The sequence below is a fragment of the Alligator sinensis genome, unplaced genomic scaffold (genome assembly GCF_000455745.1).
Source record: "Alligator sinensis unplaced genomic scaffold, ASM45574v1 scaffold109_1, whole genome shotgun sequence".
In the NCBI taxonomy this organism is placed as follows: Eukaryota; Metazoa; Chordata; order Crocodylia; family Alligatoridae; genus Alligator; species Alligator sinensis.
This window is the reverse complement of record NW_005841852.1, coordinates 1765383-1776162: the sequence shown is the minus strand read 5'-3', so window position 1 is coordinate 1776162 and position 10780 is coordinate 1765383. Positions and strand designations below refer to the sequence as shown.

Genomic DNA, 10780 nt, shown 5'->3' with positions numbered 1-10780 from the left:
AAATTCCTGGCCAGCTCTCATTCCAAACAACATCTTTAACTTACTGTTTGTATAATTGTGCTCAAGTAATGATAAGAACCACGTTCTCTCAGTTGTCAAAAGATACTATTACCCAAAGGGTTTATTTTTGTGACTAATGGACAGATGTACAGTGAAACAAAGTAACAGTGAAATAAGCAAGTTTTACACTACATCTGGGTTTGCAGCCTTTCACTAACAGCAGGTTGGATTTCATAGATTTCATAGATATTAGGGCTGGAAGGGACCTTGGAAGATCATTGAGTCCAAGGGACAGGAAGTGAGCTGGGGTCATAGGATCCCAGCAAGATAAGCATCCAAATTTCTCTTGAAGGCGTTCAATGTGGGTGCTTGAACCACCTCCGATGGCAGGCTATTCCAGACCTTGGGGGCTCGGACAGTAAAGAAATTCTTCCTTATGTCCAGCCTGAAACGGTCTTGCTGGAGTTCATAACCGTTTGACCTGGTCATCCCTTGGACTGCTCTGGTGAACAATCATTCCCCCAGATCCTGGTGAACACCCCTGATAAACTTATAGGTGGCCATCAGATCGCCCCAAGCCTGCCCTTTTCCAGGCTAAAGAGCCCCATAACTCTCAACCTGTCATCATAAGAATTAACACAGCCTGGTCGTAGTGCACCCGAACACACACACACCTCCTTCTGGGAAATGTCCCCCCAGCCAACTCAGTCCATACATTTATCCACTGCAGGGATCTGCACAGCCCTGTTCAGATAGGGATCCTGTCTGTCTGCAGGATGTGCTCAATTTCCTGATCTTCCCCAACCAGAGACAGTCAGAGCAGGTCTTTAAAATGCCCCAGGAGCTATTAGGCTCCCATGCTTTGTGTGGTGTGCCACTTCCTAGGCTATGTTTATGGAAAGCCCCTACCCAGCCTCCTCATCCTGCTGACCTGTACGCTGGCCCAGATGCAGTGGCTCCCTATTCACCTGCTCCCACCCCTGGATACCTATTGCAGGAGCAGCTGGCAGCAAAGTCAGAGGTTCCATGCTTTTTCCCCACCTGCAGCTGGTGTTGGGCCTTTCCCTTTGGCTGGGAGGAGAGATGGGATTGGAGGGTCTTCAGAGATCTGCACTGGGGAAGCCTAGGAGACATAGGAAAACAGTGAGCAAGCAGTGAACTGTGCCTGGTTGGCTGGATAAAACCTTTCTGTGACCGCTGGGTCTCGAGTAATCGGTCACGTGCTACCTTGGCTCGCTCACAGAGGGGTGTATGCCCTGCAGCCTCCCTAAAAATGCCATGTTGATGTTCCCTCCCTGGGAAGCCTTCCCCTATCTTGCCTGCCACAACCTGAGTGGTTCCCAGTGGGGGGAACGACTATCCCGGGAATTTTCTACGGCACAGGTGGCCCAGTGGTCACTAGTGGGGCTCCGCCACCCCTACACCCCGTCCTCACACCACCTTGATGAGTTGTCCCACCTTTGTGACCATGTACCTCTTCTTCTAGAGCCTCCCGATTTCTCTCCGGTTCAGGATACCAACTTCCAAGGCCGATTCGCTTATTCTGTTATGAGTTGTGTTCACCAGTCTTGCTCGTGTTGTCTGTACTCTCCTAGGAGGAGCTTTTCCCCGACCTTGACTCGATGGGCCAACTTATGAACTCCGCCACGTCTCTCCTACTCTCATGTAGTCTCCTACCCCTCAACCCCTTTGCACGGGGAAACTCAAAAGAAACACAAAAAGAAGAACAAAAAGCAACTCCCTTCCCAAGTCTCTTATATCAGACCCTGGGTGCCGAGCTCCCTATGGCCTGGCTAGGAGCTGACCCCTGCTCGGGTCCTCCCTTCCCCTCCTTCCCCTTTCTCTATATGCCCTGGGCTATCTTGCTCCTCTCCTCTCTGGAGCATCCCTATCTGAAGATTTCGCCATTCCCTGATGAGTGGCTGGCTCTCCCCCACACTCAGGATCAATGCCTGAGTTCTCTGCAATCCTTCTGTCTGCTTCTGCTGAGGCTCTCTTGTTGGGTAGAGCTCCTACTCCTCCCTCTGGTCCCCAGTACTCCCACCTGCAGTGGTGGTGATTCCTGCGTGTCCTCTGCTGTTTCCTCTGCTGCTGCAAGTCTTGCAGGCTGACGGAGCTGCTTCCTGCTCGCCTCTGGTGTTGGTGGCTTGTTCCTGGTTGCTGTGGCTGCGGCCAGCGTCAGAAGCCTCCTTTGGCTCCCTGTTCACTGCTCTCTCTTCCCAGTGATGATCCCAGAAGGGGCCTGGCATCCCCACACTCCCCTGGGTCCTTCCTCCCCCTCCTCCTTGTCCGTCCACCACCTTTATTCCTGCCGGACAGGGATTCCTTGTGACATCACCGGCCGGCCTCAGCTGAATAAAGGCACGGCTAATGAGCTGCATGGGCTTCTCTCTCTGTTTCTGCTGTGTTGCGGCCCCTGTTAAAGGTAAGTAGTTTTTTCTTGTTTTGTCCTCCCTGTGTTTGTTTTTCTCTCTCCTGTCCCTCCTGCCTCTCATAACTTTCTTTTCTTGTCTGAGGTCTTTCCCCCCGTTCTCTCCTGGGACACTTTCCATAGGAGATAGGTTGCTGACCCAGAGGTGAGTCTTATGGAAGATGAAGAACACTAGTGGAATATGCATGTCCATGAAATGTCTCAAGAATCAGGATGCCATCTCCCATGACACCTGTTGCAGTTCCTGGAGAAATTTCGTTTTCACTTATCCTTGATGCAGTGGAGTTCAGTGTGATTAATATGACTGCTAGGGACTGTGCAAACCCAAAGAAGCCACAAATGATTTTGTCTGGAAGGAGGACTCTGTGCTATGTTAGTATAAAGACAAATAGCAATTGTGCTGTGTTCTCCTGAAAACTTCCCCTTCCTAGACAGTGGGAGGTGGAATAATTCAAGTATTCCCTGAACTTTAAAAAACCTTTTTCTTATAGATTTTCCTCAGTTTGCTATGCACTTGTCTGATCCTCTTCTAATGTGTAGATAACTCAAGGAAGTGCAAGGTGGCACTTTCCATGTCAACTGCTTTCCTGCACCAATTATTAAAATGAAAAGGCCATCCATTCTTGCTGTTTTTACAGCACTATGAACTTGTATGCCAGGCATCTGAGACAGAAGCAAACAGGATGGGTTTAAACCATGTGCTAAAAACAATCAAGGATTTGGAACAAACTAGAGAGACGCCCTCCAGGAAACCCCAGGAAGAATTAAGTTGTACATGGACTCTTGTTAGTCTTTGTATGATAGTATATGTTGTAATAGGCAATAGGGCTGTGCGAAGTTTTGGTCCCTGATTCGATTTGGTGGAGATTCGGCCCAATTCGGCGGCCACATCTTCAAATCGAATCAGGAGACCCTTTAATCTCTCTGAATCAAATCGGAACCATCCAAATCAATTTGGAAAGGTTTGGAGATTCTGACATAGAGACAGTTTTAAACGTTTTTTTTATAGCCCTCAAGATACCAGGCAGCTCATGAATGCTGCAATGGTGGGGCAGATGGAACATCCCACAGGACCATGGGGGGGGCCCTGGGTGCTCAGCAGCAGACATGGAAATGGACCAGAAGCGCTTCCGGGCCCACCGTGGAGTACACTGGGGAGCACCCCCATGCCAGCCTGGCTTGGTGACTGGTGCCTCCTGGGTCTGGGGGGGGGGGCACCTGGGGTCCCCCCATGGCCAATTGCTGGGCTGAGGGGGTATGCAGGAGCCCCCCAGCACACTCCCCAGTGGACCCAGAAGTGGACTGGAACTACTTCTAGTCCACTTCCGGGTTCACCACCAAACACATGGGGGGGCCCCCTTTGCTCCTGTGGGATGCTCCATCTGCTCCACCATTGCAGTGTTCATGAGCCACTCCTGGTACCTCAAGGTATGTAGAAAAAACATTTAAATCTGTGTCTATGGCTGAATTGCTGATTCTCTGAATTAGCGTCAAATCTTCAGATTCTGATTCAGCTGAATTGAATTGTGGACAGTGATCTGAATCAACAAATCAAATCACTGTTCCCAATTCAGGCTGAATCTAAATCGAATATGGCCCATTTTCCACACCCCTAATAGGCACGAGTTGATACTTATAAACCACAAAAGGTATAGCATGCTGTAGCAGAGCCAGGCCCCAAGGGTGACTATACTACTCCCTGGAGGCCAAATGACTATACTACTCCCTGGAGGCTACTGCCTTGCCCTGATTCTGAGTACCCTCCCTTCCAGTCTCACCCACCACACCTTCATATAATTGTTAAGTTATAAAAAGAAAGCTGTCTAAGAGTCCCAGAACCCATCCTTGACCTTCCTTTGCCAGCATCCCCTATCCCCTCCTGGTCCCCACTAACTTGAACCTAGTCTGTTAGTAGTTGGACCCTCTCTGCTTGAGGCACCCATTTCCTTAGGGGATATTCACAGCCTCTGAACCTCCCCTACATCCATGCCCATGCCTTGCAGGTGTTATGCAATATCATTTAAGTGGGATACTTGTCCTCAAAGCCACCTCAAGCCTTTACTCCCCTGTTGGGACTTTGGCCTTCCCAGCTTCTGCCCCTCTATTCTAGCTGGTCCCTTAGCCAAAGCCCACTGTCCTGGAGCTGGCTTTCATGCTCCAGCCCCTTACCTTACCCCCTGGGGCCTTTCTCTCTGCTCTGCCCAGGCCCCAGACTCACTAACCACATTTGCCTGTCCCAGGTTCTTAAATCTCTTCCCTTCTCAGGCTCCAGGCCCCCTGTCCCTAAGCTCTTCTCCTCTCAGGGCTCTCTAGCACTGTCTTTGCCCCTTCTCAGACCACAGTCCTTGGAATAAGCAGCTCCTATCCAACCACTCTGGCAGAGTGTTTTTAAGATAGAGCTCCTTTCCTGCCACCTGCATGGCTGACTCATCAGGGCTTGCCATCCAGTCGCCCTGGGAGCTTACAATTACAGCTGCAGCTGTTTCCTTGTTTCCCAGCTAGGCTCTGCCCTATGGTCTGCTTGCAGCAGCCTGCTCACCTGGGGCAGTGGTTTGTTAATCCACTGCAGGTGCTCCCCTTTCCCTAATGGTCAGTTCCTTGCCTAGGTAACAGGGTTTCCTCACTGCTTAGAGCCCTGGCAGATAACTTAAGGATGGCTACAAGGAACTATCTGCTGCAAGTTTTCCCTTAAAGTAACAGGAGTGTTAGCTTTCCTGTTACACATGCCTTGTGTCTTGAATCTGGTATCTATTAACAAAGAGATCCAGGCAGAGCATAAATGGGCAGTTCTGTGCTCTTGGTAGTGTCTGGACTTTGTGTTCCAGCTCCCAGCCTCCCCACAGGCAGGAGGGGTGGGACTAGGATTCTGCAGGTGTTTTGCCCCTCCCGTGTAATCAGCATGTCTGAAGTGCAACACCTATGCCTCATTTTTGCTGCTTTCTACAATTAGCAACCATAGGTAACTGCTTGTGCTGCCTGTTTGGTTACACTAACCCTAGTGCAGTGGCACATTGGGTAGCAGCTGCTCCCAGTGTCAGACAAAGCAGTAATGATGATTGCTTTAAAAAAAAAAGCACCCCCCACCCCTGCCCCCGGCCAAGCTGGTGCCCAGGGTTGATGCCCTAGTCTCCCTGCCTTAGTTACCTTGCTGGGTGTATCTACACATTTCATTAATGTGCTTTTGCACATTAAAATTTTGTACCTCCATTGTGAGGTACTAGAAAAGGCATATCCTATTTTAATGTGAAAGCATTTTAATTAGTGAAAGCAAACACTTTTTTTGTGATGTTTTAATGTGCATTAAAACAGGCTAATGTGCACATGTAGATGTGTAGACTGTGTCCATGTTAGGAATCCTGACAGGGTCTACACTTTAGAACAGAGTTCCCAATAAAAGAAAGAAACCTGTGCTTGAAAAATGCCATCAATGGAAACAATATTTGAGATGCAGTTTGAAATCTTTTTTTTTGGTTTTTATGTTTTGTGTTTGAAGCATTACAAAAAATGCTTCCCCATATCAAAGCCTCTCTTGTATAAAGGCGTGTGGAATGCGCCCATTTCCATGCTTCCCCAGGGCTCCATGAAACAACCACATCTTGCTCTGCATCACGCTTATTTGCCTAGTGCCCTGGAATCCAGGCTGAGGAAGTGAAACATTTGATTTGTTCCAGGCACTCTCTTGGCTGGCACCCACTGTATCACACTAGCTGGCACTGAATGCTCCAAGCAGTATGCTATAGGGCTGTGCGAGGCTTCGGACAGAGCTTCGGATCCAGAGAAGCTTTGGATGCTTCGGGTTCCGAAGCAGCATGTCCGGTTCAAAGCGCTGGCCTTGTTCAGCTTCCCGAAGCGGTTCGGAGCCGCCTTGGAGATCTGGCCATAGGGTTGAAGCGCTTCGGAGATCTCGGAGATCCGGCCATAGGGTATAATGGGGAAACAATAACATACCCATAACCTTGTTGTTTTTTGTCAGATTTGGATGAAATTTTCAGGAGTGGTATAATCTGCAGAGGTCATGATGCCTGCCAAGTTTCAAGAAGATTGGTGTAGGGGTTTGAGAGAAACTGCACCCCATATTTTTGAAAGCAAAACTCATGTCATGTCTAGGCGTTACAAGATAGGGGGGTAAAAACTGCAGGAGTGATAGCCTATGCTGAGGCCACAAAGCATACCAAGTTTCAAGAAGATCAGTGCAGGGGTTTGGGAGGAACAGCACCCCAAATTCTTGAAAGCAAAACTCCTGTCACGTCTGTGTTACGACACAAGGGGGTCAAAACTGCAGGTGGTAGCTCTTGCTAAGGCCACAAAGCCTACCAGGTTTCAAGAAGATCAGTGCAGGGGTTTGGGGGGAACTGCCCCTCAAGCTGTGGACAAGCAAAACTCATGCTATGGGTGACACTGCGTGTGTTAAGGCGCAGCGGGGTGACAGCTTAAGGGATGGTGGCCCCTGCTGCAGCCATGATATCTGCCAGCTGTCAAGGAGATCAGTGCAGGGGGGTTCTGGGGCCCTGTACCCCTAGCTGCTGAGAGACAAAACTCGTGCCATGGGTGCTTGTGGGACTGACTGTGTCTGTCTTGGGGCGGAGAGGGGAGAGACTACTGCATGCCTGTCTGCTAAGCTACTGTGTTACCAATTACCAATCAATCATGATTCACTCAGGGACCAGCTCAATACACAGGACTACCTAATATAGCCAGTTAGTTGCCATCAATTAGCACCTACAAAACCAGACTAAGGAGAAGAAAGAATCAATACAATCAACTGCCCCAAGACAGACAGTCAGTCCCAAAAGCACCCATGGCACGAATTTTGCCTGTTAGCAGCTAGGGGTGCAGGGCCCCAGAACCCCCCTGCACTGATCTCCTCGACAGCTGGCAGGCATCACAGCAGGGGCCACCATCCCTGCAGCTGTCACCCCACTGCGCCTTAACACACACACAGTGTCACCCTTGGCCCGAGTTTTGCTTGTCTGCAGCTTGAGGTGCAGTTCCCCCCAAACCACTGCACTTATCTCCTTGACACTTGGCAAGTGTCATGCTCTAAGCAGAGTCTACCATCCCTGCAAGTTTCATCCAAATTGGACAAAAAACAACAAAGTTATAGATATTTCATTGATACCCTATGGCCGGATCTCTGAGGTGGCTTCGAAGCTTCAGAGCTGCTTTGGCTGGATTGAGGCGGAAACCCAGTCCGGAGCTCTGGATCAGATTGCAGCCATCCAAAACAGCTGGATCCGAAGCTGGATCGGATCGCTGCCAACTTGCACAGGCCTAGTATGCAGCTTTTCTCTGGCATTGGACATAATGATATAAGATGTAATTGTTACTGTTTGTGGTTTTCTATTCGTATACATTGTTACAAGCGACAGGTAGGCTTTTCTGAGACCATAAGCAGTTCTATTGTAACAAGAAACCTGATAAGGGATATAGAAGAGTATAACCATCCTTGACTGATATCTACAAATCTGCTAAATAGAAAATGCAAGCAGCACATTTTGTTTAAGCTTGAAGCTGTGAGCTAAGAACTCATAAGTCTTAGGATTGCACCATCAATATGGGTGTGTTATGTGGCCTTGGCCAATGTCCTCCAACTCCTCTGCCTTTGCTTTTCCATTATCTTATCTCTTACTTTTTAAAATCAGCTTGCTTTTTATGGGTCCAAGCGACAAACTTGTGTTCTGTTGCATGGAAACAGATACAAATAATTCAACCCACACAGGCAAGTAAATAGTCCAGCGTTCAGAACAATATCACTGGCCTCACCGAGTCTAGCTGAGTGTTTTAATCATCTGGTTCTTTGGATAGTTGTGTGTAAAACATGGTACATTCCAGTTTTGCGTTAAAAATAGCAAACTATTAAAAACATGAAAACTAACCTTCCTTTCTTTCTGACCCTTCCTCACTCCAAATGTGGAAGGTACAATTCTGTAGGTGAACAAGTTGTTCTCAAGGTTTTTCAGGTCAGGGCACCCTTACTTTTCAGAACTTAGACAATATTCAGGCAAATAGTGAAGCTTTCCAAACTTCAGGCTTTCTGTAATCAGATGGGGCCATATTCCAAACATAAATGCAAGGCCTTTGATTTGAGAATGCCTCTTTTGGAAAGAAGCGCTTGCTTGGCTATATCCCAAGGTGCTCTAGGGAATGTCATTTACTATAGTAGCAGACTTGTTAGAGACTGCCCCAGCACACATGAGAGGTTAGATGGTCATTGATATCTTAAGCTGCATTTAGAACTGGATTGCAGACTGGGGGACAGTGCAGAATGGTCAGACCCCCCCAAGTAAATTGGGTATCAAGACACCCTGGTCCTGTGGATCTTTCAGTTTAAATAAACATAGGATGGTTCATGGAATACAACAAAGGCTAAACTGAGATGTTTAGTAGTGTCTTGTTCATCCCATTCTTTTTCTGTTGCCTTTGCAGATGTCAGTTTCTCAGGATAAGGACCTGCCTTTTTGGTCACTAATGAGTATTCATGATAATAAGCAGGATCTGTTTTTTCCATTTACTGCAGAAAACTCCTGCTCTAGACTCATGCCAAAGGCTATATCCCTAAATGACCCAGCTGCTGGGGTTGGAGAGCCAGGTCTTGGGGACTGTCCAGGGGGCTGTGGGGCATGCAAGTGTGTGTGTGTGTGTGTGTGTGTGTGCGCGCACACGTGTGCGTGTGCATGCACAGCAGGGGTGCGTGGAGGGATAAATGTGTGGGGGGAGGCAGGTGCCCACTGGTGCTGGGGGAATGTGTCCAGGTGCGGGGTCAGAGGGGAGGTGCCTGCCCCTCCAGTGTGGGAAGGGGGTGGGGAGGTTCCTTCAGGGGCAGTGGGGAGAAGTGTTGCCAGGCTAGTGGCATTGAGGGCCACTATATATATAATGGTGTTTCGTTTTAAATCACAGAAAAACATTATTATTTTTTTTTTAAATCAGAGAACCTGGAATTTTTTATCAGAGAATTTGCAAATTTTAAACCAGGATCACTGAAAATAGGTGGTAGATCTGCATTTACGTAATTAATTGTTCTGAGGTCATAGTGCTATTTATAAGAAGGTGTATAGGTAAATGAAAGGGTGGCATGTGCTGCTCAGGTGAGTTAACCTAAATAGGTAAGTAGATGTTAAATGTGTCTTGGAAGCAAGAAGAAGGAACATAAAAACTGAGGAAGCCAGTGAGAGGATCTGAAAAGGCATATCCAGTCAGCAAGCAAAGTGTTTGCAGAAACCAGGGTTACCAAGGCTGATATACTATGACAGAAAAACATCCTGTCCTAGATAGATACTGGTAGGGTCCACTGTGCAAAAGGAACAGTGACAGTTCCTGCCCAGCTGTAGAGTAAATACTGCATTATGACTTATCACTACTTTGTACAGAAGTAAGAAAAGCCTGAAAACTGTGGCCCAGAATTCAAATGAATACAAACACTTGTGTTCAGCCACAGCCCCTAATCTGCCAGAAGTATTTGTCTGGTTTTGTTCAGTTGCTTTGAAATCAGTTAGGATTCTACCACTTTTGTACAACTGATGGAAGACAGACATATATTATGTGTACACCAGGGTGATTGCGGCTACAGACTTGAGTCAGAACCAAACTTTGGTTATGACAATTATTCATTTTAATCTTTCTTAGAAGTAACCACGAGCATCTGGGAAACCTTCACACTCTGGATTTATAGGCTCTGCTCACATGTAAAAGTTTTATACATGCACAATACAGAGGTAAGAAAAACCAAGAACTAGCCTGTTAAGTTTAAAGCTATTGTAAATGAGGGTGTCTAGTGTGACTGGTTATTTAAATAAGCAATTGACCACAAACTTGTTCTTGGTCCCTCCGCTTCCTCATTTTTTTTCTGTCTTACGATTGTTAGAAACTATAAAGTCCTCAGGGGTGTGGTGGGATGGAAATTGTTGTTCCTTCTTTAGAAAATACTGTGTTGACCCCCATGACCTTTACGTCTTTCCCAATGAGAACAAAGTTTTGCCAAGAATCCCCTGCCTGTATAGTTTTTTCTACATACCTCAAGGTACCAGGCGGCTCATGAATGCTGCGATACTGGGGTGGATGCAGTGTCTCACAGGAGTGTGTGGGGCTCCCCAGCATGCTTGGCAGCAGACCCGCAAGTGGACCAAAAGCACTTTCAGTCCAATTCTGGGTCCTCCAGGTAGTGCTCTGGGCCCCCCTCATAGCCCCCCAACTCAGCAACTGGTGCCTCCTGGGTCGGGGTGGGGCACCTGGGGCCCCCTCATGTCTGATTGAGGAACCAGGGGGATCTGGGAGGGGGTGGGGGGCAGTGCATTCCCTGGCAGACCTGGAAGTGAACCAGAAGTACTTCCAGTCCACTTCTGGGTTTGCCGC

At 48.0% G+C, this 10780-nt stretch overlaps 1 protein-coding gene across 3 annotated transcripts in view; it reads right to left on the bottom strand.

The window, feature by feature from the left end:
• Positions 1 to 342: 342 nt before the first annotated feature.
• The window catches only part of LOC112551534, an 18707-nt gene continuing 8269 nt past the window's right edge, over positions 343 to 10780 (bottom strand). Inside the window, exons 2-3 of one of the 3 annotated variants that reach the window (XR_003095838.1) lie at positions 2045 to 2416; positions 343 to 1123 (exon numbers count right to left, since the gene is read on the bottom strand). Coding sequence is in view for 1 of the 3 variants with exons in the window: in XM_025212975.1 (XP_025068760.1) it covers positions 1101 to 1123; positions 2045 to 2624 (603 nt within the window). In the remaining 2 variants the exon portion in view is untranslated. Of the gene's footprint in view, positions 1124 to 1458; positions 1692 to 2044; positions 2767 to 10780 lie in introns of those variants that run through there. The other 2 variants (XM_025212975.1, XR_003095839.1) reach the window with 2 other exon arrangements.